This window comes from Marmota flaviventris, chromosome 19 (genome assembly GCF_047511675.1).
Source record: "Marmota flaviventris isolate mMarFla1 chromosome 19, mMarFla1.hap1, whole genome shotgun sequence".
In the NCBI taxonomy this organism is placed as follows: domain Eukaryota; kingdom Metazoa; phylum Chordata; class Mammalia; order Rodentia; family Sciuridae; genus Marmota; species Marmota flaviventris.
The window spans coordinates 28,695,719-28,712,740 of NC_092516.1; the positions used below are offsets into that span (position 1 = coordinate 28,695,719).

Here is a 17,022-nt window from a genome sequence, read left to right on the forward strand (position 1 = left end):
CCGGAAGTCCGGCGCTCTCGCGAGACCGGGAGGAACGGAGCCGGGCTGCGGGCTCAGTGCAGTGTGGAGGTCGTTGGAGTCATCTGCTCGCTGCCAGCTCCTGTGCCTGCCGGTCTGCGCTCCGCCCGCCCCAGCCATGCTCTCCGCCCTCGCCCGGCCCGCCGGCGCCGCTCTCCGCCGGAGCTTCAGCACCTCAGCCCAGGTAGACCCGAAGAGAGGCGGCCTGCAAGCCGTGACCCCGGCCCGGCCTCGCGCGTCACGGGCTCGTGCGTGTCTCCGAACCTGCAGGCCACCTCGGGCCCCAGCAGGGCCGCCCGGCACCAGCTGGAAGCCGTGGCGCAGTGAGCCAGCGCTGACGCCGGGCGGGAAGTGCAGGGAGAAAGCCCTGGAGCGGGCGAGGTGACCCGGCTTCAGGAGGGTGTGCTTCGCAGAGCTCCCCCAGCTCGACCCCCCAGGTCCCCAGAGAATGCGCTCTTGTCCTGTGTGCTTTGAGAACGTCCGGAAGTAACTTACGTTTTTATGCAACTTCCCATGGCTTTGACAAGTAATGTCCTCCTCTTTGCACGATCTGTATGGGTTGAGTGTGAAGGAGAGAAACAACGTGTAGTACTGACTCCATAGTAGTAAGCAGGCTGAAGCAAGGAGGATATCGACCTGGGCCGAGGTTGGTTACTCAGCGCTCCTAGTGACTGCCAGTGGGCCGTCCCTCAAAGAGTCTGAGCATTCTGCTCTGCTCCTAAGAACTTTTTTTGAAGGGTCCTCCCTGCTTTGGAGAGACTGTTCCTGTCCCCCAGGTGTCTTGACAGCCGCTTGACTTGGCCTAGGTCCACTTGAGCCTAAGCTATTTTTAGCCATCTTCTAGGAGGGTGGTTCTCATACTCTGGTGAGATCAGAATCACCTGAAAGTAGCTCATTAAGGAAGGTAGAACCGTGAACCTCTATCTTCACCAAGTGCCCCCAATGAATCTAATACAGCCAAAATTTGAGAATCCAGGAGATGCCTGTGTTCCCTCTTAAGTATCACAACCAAAAGGGAGGTGATTACTAATGGGAATTGATTTTACATTTCTTATTTAGGCTACAGTTAATTCATTAGAAAAATAAAGACACAAATAAGCATATTGAGTATGCTGGATCCTGTAAGGCCTAACAAGATGAGTGAGAAGTGGCATCTAGATGAGCCAGCAATGAGTTAACTTATGACAGGTGGAGGTAATGAAGATTGATGCTGAGGAGTAGGGGAGGGACAGCTGGGCAAAGGTAAAGCAGGAAGAACCTAAGTGGGGGCAGAGTGGTGTTTTTTTTTTTTTTTTTTCTTTTGCAGATGCTAGAGATCGAACCCAGTGCATGTTAGGTAAGCGCTTTACCAGTGAGCTACACACCTAGCCCAAAAGGATTGAATTTTGATGGCACTGAGCCTAGGCACTAGAAATACAGCAGAGAACAAAACACCTTGTTCTCATGGACTTTACTACACATTTTACTTACTTTTGTCATATCCCACATTACAAAGTATCTTGGTGACAAGCACAGAAGAAAAAACCAGGGGAGAGGAGGGATTGTCAAGGAAGAAAGTTGTGATTTTAGAACAGGCAGGGTAAGTGTCACCCAGGATGTGACATTTGAGTAAAGCCTCAAAGGAATCAGAGTTTACATATAGAAAGAGATTCCAGGGCCAGGCATGGTGGTTCACACTTGTAATTCTAGCTGTTCAGGAGGCTGAGGCAAGAGGATTGCAAGTTTGAGGGCGCCTGAGCAATTTAGTGAAACCCGGTCCCAAAATATAAAAAACAGCTGGGTATGTGGCTCAGTGGTAGAGTGGGAGAGCACCCCTGGGTTCAATACCTAGTGACAGGAAGGAAGGAAGAAAGAATATTCTGAGAGCCCTGGGATGAGAGTGGGGTGCCTAAGATGTTTGAGAATATGAGGAACCAGTGTAATTCCAGGGAGGGCAATGAAGAGAACAGCAGGTCTTAAAAAATGTTGCATTCTCTTGAAAATGGGACCACAACGCGAGGATCTTTGAGCATAGCAATGACTTGTTCTTGCTCCCATTTTAAGAACAGGTCAAGGGAGAATGACAGATTAAGACTCGTGCTCTGGGTGACATCTGTGGAGATGGTAAAAGGTTGCTAGGTTTGGGATATTTTTTGACTGGAGTGAGTGAGATTTGCTGATTGTTGGTTATATGAGGACTTAAAGAGAAACTGGAATCACAGATGACACCTAAGTTTGGGTCCTTGGAGTTGGTATTTGCTGAGATGGGCAAGACTTCTAGAAGAGAGCAGGTTTGGGTGTGGAAAGATTCAGGAGCTCGTTTTTTAAATTGAGTTAAAAATGCCAGTTGGGGGGCTGGAGATGTGGCTCAAGCGGTAGCGCGCTCGCCTGGCATGCGTTCGGCCCGAGTTCGATCCTCAGTACCATATACAAAGATGTTGTGTCCGCCGAAAACTAAAAAATAAATATTAAAAAAAAATTCTCTCTCTCTAAAAAAAAAAAAAATGCCAGTTGGACATACAGGTGGAGATGCTGGAAAGGCAGTTGTGTAAGGCAGAAAGGTGGGCTCGAACCTAAGGCACAGCACCTTGGTCTCCAGACTTTGGGTCTTGTATCCTCAATAGTAAAAAAATTAAATAAATAAACATACAGTGTCATTGTATCTATTTGTACGTAGACATACTAATGTAGACATTATAATACAAACACATAGTAGAAATTCAAAAACAAACCATAGCAGACTTGCAGTATAAAGCAGAGTCGTGTAAGTAAAGACCGAGGTCCCCTGTATCAATTTTCAGGACCATTGTTAATCTGGGTGCTGTTGATAGACACTATGCCCAGCAAAGTCAGGTGTGGAAGACACTGTTACAAAAACAAGGGTAACTACTGTGATCCTGAAGGTCTTCCTCCATTGGGATGCATTGTGGAGATCACACTGTGCTTTTGTAAATACTAAGTTGGTGACTTATTGTACAAAGAGGAACATCTCAGCATAGTGAAAGCAAAGACCTGAGTGAGGAAGTCCTGTCCCTTCTCCCTCCCTCTACCCCCACGCTGAGCTAATCCACTTAAGGACCACTGGCAAGGGCACCAGATCAGTTTGATCCTTAGTAACATTTAATTCTCTATTTGTTAAATAAAAACAAACTTTGTCCTTTTCCCCCTTTCCCTCCCCTCTTGGGGTTGTCTTGTGCTCCCCACTTTGGAACCACTGCCCAGGTTGGCCTTGGAAGCTTCTAAAGATTTTTGAGCAAGGGAGTGAAATGATGGAGGCTTCAGTTATTGGGAAGAGTGGTGTGTGTGTGTGTGTGTGGAGTCCAGGATGGAATGGGAATGGACAGCGGGAGATTGGAGCCATTTCAAGATGCCAAGTCTCATGTCCTGATTGGCTCTGACATGGGATAAAGAAGAGACAGAAGATGATTTTAGAGGTTTAAATTTGACAGAGTGCAGATTTGCCACTTGGGAGCAAGAAGAGCTAGAGAGGGTAAATCAACATTGTTTTTTTTTTGGACTACTGGAATGCCTGGCAACTGCAGAGCTAGGATGGGGCATGGCAGCACTCACCTGAGATCCCTGCTACTGGAGAGGCTGAGGCCAGAGGACCACTTGAGCCCAGGCATTCAAGGCCAGCCTGGGCAACACAGTAAGACCCTATCTCAGGGGAGGAGAAAAAGGAAAAAATAAACAAAACTGAAGAGTTGAAATTTGGGAGTGACAGCGGGAGATCCAGAGTGGATGAGATTGCCAGACCTTGGGGTCCAGGTTGGTCTGGCTAGTTTAGTTTTTTTGGGAAGTCAAGGGTCTACCTTCAGAGTACCACTTAAAAACAGAAACCAGATGTACCTGTAAATCTTCCAAGGCCAACAAGGGCAGTGGTTCTAAAGTGGGGAGCACAAGACAACCCCATGAGGGGAGGGGAAAGGGGAAAAGGCCAAAGTTTGTTTTTAAGTGTCTGTTTTCAGAACCGTAACAGAAACTAGCATACACTTGTAATCCCAGCAACTTTGGAGACTGAGGCAAGACAACCACAATTTAGGAAGATCCTGTCTCAAAAATAAAAAAAATGAAAAGGGCTGGGGCTATAGCTCAGTGTATGGAGCACCCCTGGGTTCAGTCCCAAGTACAAGAAAAACAAACAAAAAAACCTCAACCTGTTTAAACTCAACTCTTGGTTGCTGTGTATGCTTTTAGAGCTTAATTCCTAAGCAGAAATACATTGTGAAAGTTGTTTTGGTTTGATTTTAGTTTCAGTTTTTGATAACTGAAATTTTTATTAACTAGCATCATCCACCACTGTAGAATATAGTTGCCTCCTGTGTCCATGAGCTCCACATCCACCGATAAGGTCAGTCTCGATCAAAAATGCTCTAAAAGGAACTGAAGTTTATATATGTACTGAACTTGTTTAAACTTTTTCTTGTCATTATTCCCTATGAGTACATTCTACACAACCATTTACATAACATTTGCATTGTATTTTGAGTCCCTAAAAGTACTTCTCTTTTAGACTTTTTGTGGGGGGGGGGTGGGGGGGTGCTGGGAATTGAATTGAACCCAGGGTCTTGTGCATGTGAGGCAAGCACTCTACCAACTGAGCTGTATCCCCAGCCCCTCTTTTAGACCTTTTCCTGTTGCTCCTAATGCATCTGATTAACTTGTACCCTCAACCAGCAAGGGTCTTCAGCCCTGCAGCCCTACAGCCCTATGCAGTGGGACTCTGTGTGTGTTTATACTTTTTAAAACTGCAGATGGAAGGTAATGCTGCTATTGTCAGTCTCGCTGCCTGACTGGGTGAAGCTGTTTGTTTATCTTCTGAAGGGGTGTGTGGGGTGTGACCTGGATATCACAGCATCTCTATGCAGAAGTTCTCCCCATTGAAACTTGACCTTTGGAATAAAGTCCAGAATTTTATCAGAATGAAGTTGATGGAAATACAACAACTATATCTTGCTTTGATACCAATAAAAGAGGACTAGTGCTGTGGATCCTTTTAATGCTGAATCTGGCCTAAGAGTTATTTCTCTACCTCTTTTTAGAACAATGCTAAAGTAGCCGTCCTTGGGGCCTCCGGAGGAATTGGGCAGCCCCTCTCACTACTCCTGAAGAACAGCCCCCTTGTGAGTCGACTGACCCTCTATGACATTGCTCACACACCTGGGGTGGCTGCAGATCTGAGCCACATCGAGACCAGAGCAAAAGTGAAAGGTACTGGGCACGCCCACCTTAGAGCCTGCCGTCTTCTCCCTATAGGCCAGGGTCTTGATTCTAGAACAATAAGATCTTAGATGTACCTAGATGTTCAAAGACTTGCAAGTTCTGTGTTGATTTTGGGAATTAAAATTTTACAAACAATTATACCCTTTAGGAGTTGGGTCCATAAACATTTAAACAGCTCTGTCTTAGAAAAACAAGGTTATGCAGTCTTCCCACTCTTTACTCTTTCTAACTTGAAAAGTAGTGTGAGAACAAGGAAGGGGAAGTGTCAGGAAGCTGCTGGGGGCAGGAGAAAGTGCTACTCCCTGGGGTGCAGGCTGCCTTCCCTCCACCTCCTGCTGAGCCCTTCCATAGGTACATCAGTACATCACCATTTTTTCATGTCATCAAATTTTTGGTAAAATCATTTTTAAAGGGCTGGGGATGTGGCTCAAGCGGTAGCGCGCTCGCCTGGCATGCGTGTGGCCTGGGTTCGATCCTCAGCACCACATACAAACAAAGATGTTGTGTTTGCCGAAAACTAAAAAAATAAATATTAAAATTCTCTCTCTCGGGCTGGAGATGTGGCTCAAGCGGTAGCGCGCTCGCCTGGCATGCGTGCGGCCCGGGTTTGATCCTCAGCACCACATACAAAGATGTTGTATCCGCCAAGAACTAAAAAATAAATATTAAAAAATTCTCTCTCTCTGTCTCTCTGTCTGTCTCTCACTCTCTCTTTAAAAAAAAAAAAAAAAAATTCTCTCTTTAAAAAAAAAAAAATCATTTTTAAAGCTGTCCCATAATTTCTCATTTATTTACTTAGCAATACTATTGGCCATCGGGCTGCAAGTTGCAATAAATATCTTTATCTTTACATCTTGTTTCTTGGAATACTAAAAGTAGAGTGAGTCAGTAGGTGTGGATATTTCAAAGTTTTTGCCATAAAGTACAAATTGCTGAAGGTTGTACTAAATGCCATTGCCTGTTGACAATATTATATAGAAGACCATATTTGGTAGTACTTCGGTTCAGGAAGCTCTCAGCTTGTATTTATGAGCCTTCCATGGTTCCCCTGAATTTCTTTGCCCATTTTCTTCTTTTTTTAAGAGAATTTTTTAATATTTATTTATTTAGTTAGTTTTCGGCGGGCACAACATCATTGTTTGTATGTGGTGCTGAGGATCGAACCCGGGCCACACGCATGCCAGGCAAGCGCGCTACCACATCCCCAGCCCCGCCCATTTTCTTTTGAGCTATATATTTGAGTTTTTGAGATCTCCTACAATAGGAAAAAGTCAAAATCAAAGCAGATTTTAGACATTGTAGCAAATTTCCCTGAAATCTTGAATAGCATAACTGTTGTCCCCAGATGATAGGAGTAGATTAAGTAGATAGTGGTATTGGGAGTCCTTATTGGGAGTCCAGGGCATTTCTCACTCCTGGCCTCTGGAGTGCCTTCTCACCAGGTACCTTTTGCTCTGAGGAGTGGCAGGCAGCTAATGCAGTTGACCATGGCATGCAGGGGCTAGTGAGTCAGACAAGGACAAGCAGATGGCTGGGTTTGTTTTTGTGGGGACCTGAAGGACCAGTGGGGCCCTGGGCAAGGAAAGGTTGCAGGAACCCTTTCTGGGTTAAAAAGATGGTCTTGCTCTCATGGGATGTTTCTTCTAGGCTACCTCGGACCTGACCAGCTGCCAGACTGTCTGAAAGGCTGTGACGTGGTGGTGATTCCAGCTGGAGTCCCCAGAAAACCAGGTCTGTGTTCAGAAACTTTGTCCAGCATCTCCCTATATGTCTCTAAGAACGGGGTGTTACCTTAAAAACTAATTGAATCTGCTGGGCATCATTGTGTGCACACTCATAATCCCAGCAACTTGGGAGGCTGAGGCAGGAAGATTGCAAGTTCAAAACCAGCCTCAAGGGCTGGGGATATAGCTCAGTTGGTGGTGGAGTGCTTGCCTTGCATGCTCAAGGCCCTGGGTTCAACCAGCCTCAGCAAATTAACAAGACCCTGTCTCAAAATTAAAACAGGCTGAGAATGTAGATCAGTGGTTAAGTGCCCTGGGTTCAACCCCTAGTACCACAAAAAAAAAAAAAAAATTCAATCTTCACTAAGAAAACACCCATGGGGGGCTGGGAGGCTGGGGCTCAGTGGCAGAGCACCAGCTGAGGCACTAGGTTTGATCCTCAGCACCACATAAAAATAAATAAGCAAACTAAAGATATTGTGTTCACCTATAACTAAAAAATATTAAGAAAAAGAAAAACAGAACACCCATAGGCTCCCCATTGCCCGGGAGATAAATGTCACATGTGGGCCTGGTGTATAAAGTCAGCCATTATCTGCTGTTTGTCCCCTGCCTCAATGAGGCAACATTCAGCTGGTGCCTGAAATGGCCTTCTTCCACCCAGCTCCACCTTGGGGTTCTGACTAATCCCTGATGATCCTTCTCAGCCATCACCCTCCCCACCCCTACCCTCACTGTGGCACTTGCCGCACCAGATTGCTCGCCCTACAGGATAGATCTACTTGAAATGGGAGCACCGTCCTGTTCTTATTGAGTTTCCTATAACGGCTGACACCTAGCATTTGGCACCTATTTGGAAATTCACCGTGTTCCTTATGAATGTCTTGTACTGGGCCATTTCAGGCATGACACGGGATGACCTGTTCAACACCAATGCAACAATTGTGGCCACCCTGGCTGCTGCCTGTGCCCAGCATTGCCCTGAAGCCATGATCTGCATCATTTCCAATCCGGTGAGTGCAAGCAGGGTGGTGCTGGTACTGCGCCCAAGGCCCAGTTGAAGCAGAAGTTTGTCCTTGTGTTAGGGAGAATGAACTGCCTATTATAGTCTAGTTATGTGCCCCCCAAATCATATGTGGTCTCAACCACCAATACTTCAGAATGTGACTTGATTTGGCAATAGGTCTGTTAAAGGAGTAATTAAAAAAGTCCTTTTGATGATTGACTATAATCCATTCTAACTGGTGATCTTTGCATGTAAGGTGACAAGTTGGATGCTCTGGTAAGAGGTCCTGAGGCTTATTTCTACGGGTGCCTTCCAGCACAGACAGTGATTGAGCCTCGTGTCCAGCCAGCTCTGCCCCGGGCAGATCACCTGCCCTCTCTGTGGCTTCCCCAATCTGTTCTGGAGGTTCCTCTCAGCCATGACTGTGGGAGCCTGTGAGTTCCTCTTCTGTTGTGTTTCACTCAGGGTCTACAGTTCTGGGTCCCCGTCCTCCCCTTCCCCTCACACTTAGGCACACAGTTTCTGATACACAGCTGCCCCTAGCCCTGCAGAAACTTGCAGGTAGTGTGCAGGCATGAGGACAGCCATGGTGCCCAGGCCTGGGCTGGCAGGGCCTCGTGTCACATGTGTAAAAGCTGCGCTCTGCTTCCCTCCTCCTAGCTGAGTCTGGTGCTGGGGTCTGAGTGTGGCAAGGATCCATGGGAAGGTGCAGTGGCAGCAATGGGGACAGGGCTGCTGGCCTGAGAAGAGGGTCCTGTCTTCCCCACTAGCTCACCTCCTCAGGGGGTGGTTGAGAGTAGATAGTAACAGTGTCTTCTATGGGGCACTGGCAGGTCCCTGGTGTAGGCCTCGCCGCTGTCCTATTCTGTGTTCTCCGTGTGGGGGCAAGGTTTAAGCCTGCCCCCGCCCAGGAATTCATTAGTCTTCACAGCAGCCTCCCTAGGGGTCCCCATTTTACAGATAAAGGGACCAGGTCCTAAGGAGTTTGGGTGACTTGCCCAAGGTCACAACACAGAAGGACAGAACTGGGATTTGACCTAGTTCATCTGCTTTGAGTAAGCTCCAGTCAGCAGAAGGTGTCCCATATAGCAACAACACATATCTGATGACTGATGGCCACACCCTGCAGTAGAGGGGTTTCTGTTTTCAGTAGTGTGACTGTCCTGTCCTGTGAGTGGCTTGACTGTAAACAATTACTAGGGCAATTGAATGTGGTGTCTGCGGCCTTGTCGATGGTCTGATGAAAGAGGGCTCCTTCTCTTCTTGGCCCTGTGCTCCGAGTCTGGGCCAACTGTGCCTGTCATTCACAGGTTAACTCCACCATCCCAATCACAGCAGAAGTTTTCAAGAAACATGGAGTGTACGACCCCAATAAGATCTTTGGTGTGACAACCCTGGACATTGTCAGAGCCAACACTTTTGTTGCAGAGCTGAAGGTAAGGACTGTACCACTGTCCTTGGGTTGCTTTGCTGAACTTCCCCAGCCACCTTGCTTGTTTACCAGCACAGGAAGCAACAGGCGCTTTGACCTGAGAGTTTAGTGTTTATAGCTTTTACCCTTAGTGGAAAGCAGTACCCACATTTTCTTGAGGAATTCATGCAGCAGGTCCCTGCAGGTTCAGAGTAGCCAGCTGCCGTCTGGCTTGGTTCCCTCTGCCTTTGACCTCTGACCAGGTGCATCAGCTTCAGACTTTTCCTGGGTTTCTTGGTGGCCACACTTGGATTGTGCTCCCCGTCTTCCCTTTTTTCCTTGCCCCTTGGAAACTAGTATTGCCAGGGTTAACCTGCTAGTTCTTAGATGAAGGGTGATAAAATCAGCAACTAGGAAGAATTTGAGAAAGTTCCTGAAATCCTAAGAAACCAGGGTTATCTGGGGCCTCTAGTTCTCTTTCTCTTGGGAGCCCGTAGTGGCTTACCTTTGAGGGTTCTGGTGCTGCTAGCTGCTTGCTCCTGGGCTGTTGGACTGCACCCTGGCTTGTCTTGAGGTAGGTTTGGTTTGGCGCCAGTGCCTTTCATAAACTGCTTGCAAATCATTTTAGCTGCGTATTTAGCAGAAGCTCCTCTGGGCCCCAGAAGTGCCCACCTTGAGCCGCAAGCCCTTTTGCTCTGGCTTTGCAGGCAAGTGGGGGCCTCCTGAAGCAGGGAGCAGATTGACTTTCACAAAGCTTGGTGGCAAGTGCACACACAGGACCGTGGGCCTTAACTGTGCACCAGACAGATCTGCTTCTGAACTTCCAGATGGTGTCCCCACTTTAATTCAATTTAATTTAGTCATAACATGTATAAGGGTCTGTTCTAGATATTGGGGTTGCAGTGATCTGTGAGATGTGGCCTAGGGCTTTGGGCCTTGAGTAGTGGAGGGGCAAGAGACAATTTAATTGAGTGATCGGTTCAGCAAGCACAGGTGTGTTTGGAGTGTGGCAGGACCATGGGGAAGGAGTGGGCAGTGTCCGGGGTGAAAGTGGACCAGCTGGAGGGCAGGCCCAGGGCCCAGGCAGCAGCCATACTTGTTATTTGAGGGCTCTTGTGGTACCATGAGCTCTCATGGCTGAACACTCCATTTCCCACAGGACCTAGGCTACATGTGGCTATGTAAATAAATCTGTATGTCCTCTGTCACACCAGCCGCATTTCAGATGTGATAGCCACATGTAATTCCTGTGTGCTCACAGAGGGTTCTATAGGCAAAGCTGACTTAGCTTAGAAACTAGACAGGTTGGAGAGGGGATCTTGGTGCTTGCCAGAAAAAGCTATAATTGACAAGCTCGTCAAAGTGAACCGGTGTCCGGAAAGCTCGTGAATTAAACATCAGGGCTGGCTCTTCCCTCATCCTCTGGGCTGTCTCGAGTCCCCTTTGCACCACCCTCCTTCACTGGCTTCTCGCATCTCCTGGCATTTGCATTTCACACTCTGCTGGTGCCACATCTGCCCTCTGTGCCCCTGACTTCTCTGACGCCAGTCCTTTGGTCTGGAATTCTCTTCCATCTTGTCGCACAGCTTGGGGCCATCACCTGTCCTTATTGAAAGGGCAGACACAGGGAGTATGTCTCTGTCCCAGGGACATGCAGAGCTCGGCACGTGTGCCCCACGGGTCTTGGCCGCCCTCCTAGGCAGGCTGTCTCCTGACATGAGCCGGGCTCCTGGGACTCAGCACTTGGGGAAGGTGGCATTACTATGATCGCTGCTTACCTCCCCACAGTCACTCCCACCAGGTTCTTTTTTGTCTGCTTTTAGAAACACTTGGGACACAGGTCCTTGGAGGCATCATACCTCCGGTTTAAAAGTGAGTCCGCCTGTCCAGCAAGCCCTGCTACCTTGAACCATATTTTGATCTCATACAACTCAGTTTTGTTCTTTCCATCCCAATGAGTTGGAGTTGCCACACTTCTAACCTCTGAGTTTCCCAGAATAGAAATGAGGGAAATGGCATTTGCCTGGTTCTCTATGACTATGGGGACTCGGGTGTGGGCTTCTCCAGGGAGAATGACATTTGCTCTGAGAAAGAGGGCCACTGCCTCTAATTCTGAGAGGATGTCAGACCACTGGGAGGACCTCAGCTAGGTGGTTGGTCTCAGCTCCGAGCCTACACACACACACACACACACACACACACACACACACACACACACCTGGGCTGGGGTTAGACAGTATCTCTTCCCTGCTTCCTTTGTTCTGAGTTCTGTGGATTTTCCCAGTGTGGGTGATGTAGATGGATATGAGTGCTTCATTCCCAGAGTGCTTATCACCGACTAACCAAGCTTCATACTTTGGTGAGCAGGGTTTGGATCCAGCTCGGGTCAGCGTTCCTGTCATTGGTGGCCATGCTGGGAAGACCATCATCCCCCTAATCTCTCAGGTGTGTGAGTGTTCTTGCAAGGCTGTCCTGAGGCCCTCAGGATGGAAAAAATGGAAGCATCCACTGTATTTCGAAAAGATTCAGCAGCAGCCCCAGGATGCCTGGGGCTTCCTGACTAGCCTGTGGGGTCTCGTGGGTCAGAGGACGGCAGTGGGCTTCAGCACACCGTGGGAACTGTGTGGAAAGCATCATGATTCCTGAGCTAGATCAGGGCAGGAAAGGTGCTGTTTAAAAATGAACAGAAGCTGCCACACAGTGGTGCCTGCAGACCCTGCTGCTTAGGAGGCTGAGGTAGGAGGAGCACAGAGCCCACAAGTTCAAGGCCAGTCTGGGCAACATAGCCAGACCCTATCTTTAAGATGGGAAGGAGGCATAGAGAGACGGTTGGCACCACCAGGAAGGAGACCCATCAGATTGACCTCATGGCCCTGAATATAGTGCCTAAGAAAGACAAAATGTTTGTGGTATTTTTGCCCAAAATGCATGATCTTACAAGAAAATCATGAGGAAATGTCTGACACATCCAAATTGATTGATTCACAAATGCAGTGATCAAGAAAGAAAAATCAGGAAAAGCTGAGGGACTCGGAACAGACTGAGTGCAAGCTGGGATTCCGAACCTGGCTCTAGAACAGAACAGGGACAGCAGTGGGGAAATGGGCATCGGAATGTCTGTAGCTCAGGTTCTGATGTACAGTCTCCCAGCCACACAGCTGCCCTGTGGTCACAGAAAATGCCCACATTGGGGAAAGCCATCTACGGGACATCTATGTGGTAATTTTTCAACTTTCCTCTAAAATTAGTATAAAATGTAAAAGGTTCTTTCAAAATTAGTAGCAGGCCAGGCGTGGTGTCACACTCCTGTGATCTGTTACTCAGGAGGCTAAGGCAGGAGGATTGTAAGTTCAAAGCCAGCCCCAGCAACTTAGCCAAAAGACAATCTCAAAATGAAAAATAAGTAAATAAAAAGGGCTGGCGAGTGCTCCTGAGTGCAAACCAAATACCTGGAGAAAAGCAGGGGCGGGGCGCTCTCGCCAAGCCGCCCTATGAAGTTTCTTTTGGTCTTTATAAGAAACAATCCCAGTTTCCCTTGAGGTGGTCACAGGAGGGAGCCCACTATGGGGAAGGGCAGGGGTTGGGGTGGGGCCTGGGGGTCTGCTCCTGGGCTGAGCCTGGAGCTGCTCTCCTGACCTGCGGCTGGGCTTGCAGTGTACTCCCAAGGTGGACTTCCCCCAAGACCAGCTGACAGCACTCACCGGACGGATCCAGGAGGCTGGCACCGAGGTGGTGAAGGCTAAAGCTGGAGCAGGTAGGGTCCTCAGGAAACCCTGAGATGGAAGGGGAGCCCTGAGAGATGGGGCTGGAGGGCAAGACTGCTCAGGCCAGAGTGGGGTTTTCCATGTGCCTTTGCCTAAGCTTGGTTCTGCAGAGGAGGAGCTTGGCTTGCCATGTGGGCTGGGGTGACGGTGGGGACGAGAACTGACTCTGTCATTCAGAAGACAGTGAAGTCCAAGGGGGGATTCTCAGCTGGGGAGCTGGGGCGGCTGCAGTTGTCCTATGGAGCAGGCTCCCTGGGTCTGGGCTGCAGTACCAGCTGGCCAACCCGACTGGCTCCCCTAGGCTCTGCCACCCTGTCTATGGCCTACGCTGGCGCCCGCTTTGTCTTCTCCCTCGTGGATGCGATGAACGGCAAGGAAGGCGTGGTCGAGTGCTCCTTCGTGAAGTCCCAGGAAACTGAGTGCACCTACTTCTCCACGCCCTTGCTGCTGGGGGTATGTAGCCCCGGGAGAGCAGGTCCCTGTCCCTTGGCTCCACAGTGCACATGTCCCTGTGCAGTGGCTGCACACCCCTGCCTGGTGTGTGCTCAAGCTGTGAGGGTGGAAGCACACCTCAGTTAAGAGCCAAGAGTGTCACGCTGAGGAGTGTGCATCTCCTCCTCCGCGCGGACTGAGCAGCTGGTGCTAAGCAGCTAAATGTGATAAATGAGACCCTCGGGCTCAAGGCAGCAGGACAGCTCTGAGAGCCTCCCTGGCCAGCCAGCCCTGAAGCCATCGCCACGCCTCTCGCTCTACTTTGACCTCAGCTGCGGCTGCACTCCCGGGAGGCCTGGAGCTGTTGCGTGGCTGTGGACTTCGGTCCTGCCCCGGTGCTTTCCTCCTGGGGATGTGCTTCTAGGGACGGAGCCCATCTGGTCACAGTGCTGGCTTCGGGTAGCTGTTCGGGGGCACCTCTGAGGTCTGACTGGCTCTTCACTGAGTCTTGAGTGAGCAGAGACCCCTCGGTCTCAGCTTTCCACATGTGTGAGCAGCTACTGAAATCAGGCACACGTGTGATCACATCACTTCACACCCAGGAATTAGGTCTCATGGCCTACAGGACCACTTACAGCAGACACTCTGACTCTGGGGATCCATAGGACATGGCCTCTGGCCATGGAGCTCCCTATGGTGGGAATGTGTTGTGCAGTATGGTTCAGGGCTCAGGTGGTGGCAGGTGTGGCAGAGCTGTGGGGAGAGTACCTGCATCTGGGGGCCTAGGCAGGAGAAGAGACAGCAGATCACCTTGGAGCTGGGTTGGAGGCTGTTGCACAGACAGCTTTTGGGAGGTGACACAGTGACAAGACTCCTATGTGTGCGCCTGGATTAAACCCAGGGTTGCTTAACCTCTGAGCCACATCCTCTGCCTGTTTGTTTAGAGACGGGGTCTTGCTAAGTTGCTCAGGGCCTCACTAAGTTGCTGCCTTGGCCTCCTGAGCCACAGGATTACAGGTGTGTGGCATCGCACCTGGCTGACACCTCTGTCTTTGTCAGATATTCACCCACTTAAATAGATTTGAGTCAAGTAAATGTTAACATTCCTTCCATCTTTGAACTTGGGGAAGAGACTAGAACCCAGAAGTACTATGTGGTCAGTTCTGCTAGCTGTGAGCACTCTGGGCCAGTGCTGAGCCCAGTTGACTTCGCCTGCACTCGAGTGGCAGGGAGGGAGGGGAGCACTCGTCCTGTAGATAGGAAAGCAGATAGGAATGAAAGCAATTGTCCACGCCACGTGTGCAGTGAGGACGGCCAGGACCCCCCTGGGATGGTCTGTCTGCAGCTGGGGCTCCCGACCTGGGCTCAGATCCACTGGGGTCCTTGGCTGCCCACAGCGGCTGGTGTGATGGCCAGGCAGAGCCAGGGAAGGCGCAGGTTGGGTTTTCTGTGACACGCTGATTTTTCAAATGTTGCCATCTTCCTTCTCCCCTCCAGAAAAAGGGCCTGGAGAAGAACCTGGGCATCGGCAAAGTCTCTTCCTTTGAAGAGAAGATGATTGCCGAGGCCATCCCTGAGCTGAAAGCCTCCATCAAGAAAGGAGAAGACTTTGTCAAGAACATGAAGTGAGGTGCGAGTGTCGAGCAGCGGCTTCCTTAACTTATCGCGGCATCGTGTCACTGGAAGGCCGGGTCGGATGCTGTTCATTTAATTTGCTTCAATTATGGTTGTTATTATCCGTGTTATCGTCCCTTCCAAATTGTGGCTGGTCTATTGGTGCGACAATAAAAGCAGACTTGATTTTCTTTTTCAAGGCTCCTCTATGAGTGTTCTTTTTCCCGGAGAGGTGACCCTGGAGTGTCTGTGGCCTCTCCCCCACCCATCACGCCAGGTGCTCTCCCACCTCAGAATGCGGCATCAGTGGCCCCAGGAGGTTTCTGACGTGGGGTGGGGCTCTCAGCCTCTGGGCGCCTGCGTCTCCCCACATGCGCTTTACACCCTGCCTATCCCAGGTGTGACCTGATAAGGTGTCCTTGTGCCCTCCCAGGGTAGGTGGCTCAGTGGCTCATGCCATTGGTTCTTTCCTGACACCATTCTCTGCTGTGAGCTGCCTCCGCTGGCCCTGCCCCCTCTGAGCCTTGGCCTCCACCTCATATATATAATTTTTTTTTACTTTAGGTGGACACAATACCTTTATTTACTTTTTTTTTTTTTTTTTTGAGAATTTTAATATTTATTTTTTAGTTATTGGCGGACACAACATCTTTGTTTTGTATGTGGTGCTGAGGATCGAACCCGGGCCGCACGCATGCCAGGCAAGTGCGCTACTGCTTGAGCCACATCCCCAGCCCCCCTTTATTTACTTATTTCTATGTGGGGGTCTGAGGGTCGAACCAAGGCCTCACACTCTGCCACTGAGCCCCAGCCCCGCCCAGCTTCCTCCGACACCAGTAGTGACTGGCACCTTGGCCTCAGTGAAGTGAGGGTGGGGCAGGAGCAAGCTGAGCCCCAGCTGCTGGTCCAGGCAGGACACGGGGAGACGTGGCTGCAGGTGTTCTTCAGGGACTAACAAAGGGATTGCGTTGGGTGAAGGTGTGGAGGGTCACAGGATATTCGGTTCCCTTCAGCGGTTGGGCAGTGTGGTCCCCAGAAGCGGCGGCCTCTGAAGTGGAATGGGCTCCATACCCAAGAGGGAACTTTCTGGCAATAGGATGCCTTCCACTGTGGGTGGAGGTGAGGTGTGCCCTGGGTGGGCCACTCATTTATCGACCCTTTTTGGAGTTTTGGGTTTTTAAACTGAAATAGGTTTCATTGTAAAGAATGACAGTGGTTCTCTTAAAGGAACGTACCTACTCGTGGTGTAAAACCCAAGGAGAAATCAGGGAGACCACTCTGGCAAGGGCCCGGCCTCGTGGTCTCACACGTCCTTAGCTGGGCTGCTGCCCAGAGCCTCCTGACGCTGCTCCTGCTCGCGCGCCCTGCTGTGGCGGAATCACTGGGTTCTGTGCTGAGGCTGGGCACTCAGCTCCACTGGCATCTGCTGGGGTTGCTGACGTCAGGAGCTGGGCTGGCCTGGAACATCCTGGGTCACAGCTGGTGCTTGGGGCACAGTGGGACAACTGGGCTTCCCTGTCTTAAGGCCTACAGAAGGGCGGGTGGGTGAGTGGGTTTTCCTGTGGCTCAGGGTCCCCAAGTCAAAAAGCAGCATCTGCCAGGGCATAAGGCAGAGTCCCCAAGCTGGTATATAGCCTCTCTGGGTTAGAGCAAGTCACAAGCCCTCGTGTGTCATGAGGTGACCCCAAAGGCCAGTGACTTTAGGGACCAGTTCTGCCCATTTCACAAAAGAATGTACTTTCTCATGTCACATTTTCAGTCTCTGGCTAATCCTTAGGGAGGACATCTCTGATTTACCCCACTGTTGGATAATGAGTTTTTAAATTTTTTGCTTCTATAAAGAGCACGGCT

At 49.8% G+C, this 17,022-nt stretch overlaps 1 protein-coding gene across 1 annotated transcript; it reads left to right on the forward strand.

Moving 5' to 3' along the window:
* Window positions 1–15: 15 nt before the first annotated feature.
* On the forward strand, window positions 16–15,370 carry Mdh2 (malate dehydrogenase 2). The gene is made up of 9 exons (XM_027952900.2): window positions 16–202; window positions 5,040–5,208; window positions 6,868–6,951; window positions 7,848–7,957; window positions 9,261–9,386; window positions 11,729–11,806; window positions 13,016–13,115; window positions 13,427–13,578; window positions 15,055–15,370. The coding sequence occupies exons 1-9, from the start codon at window positions 137–139 to the stop codon at window positions 15,184–15,186; spliced, it is 1,017 nt and encodes a 338-aa protein (XP_027808701.1). The 5' UTR covers window positions 16–136; the 3' UTR covers window positions 15,187–15,370.
* Window positions 15,371–17,022: the final 1,652 nt, after the last annotated feature.

Excerpts from the sequence above, each read along its gene's own strand:
- Mdh2 (XM_027952900.2), top strand. The coding sequence starts at position 137 with ATGCTCTCCGCCCTCGCCCGGCCCGCCGGCGCCGCTCTCCGCCGGAGC. Across the intron at positions 11,807-13,015 it reads TCATCCCCCTAATCTCTCAG|TGTACTCCCAAGGTGGACTT; the intron begins GTGTGTGAGTGT and ends CTGGGCTTGCAG. Across the intron at positions 13,116-13,426 it reads GAAGGCTAAAGCTGGAGCAG|GCTCTGCCACCCTGTCTATG; the intron begins GTAGGGTCCTCA and ends TGGCTCCCCTAG.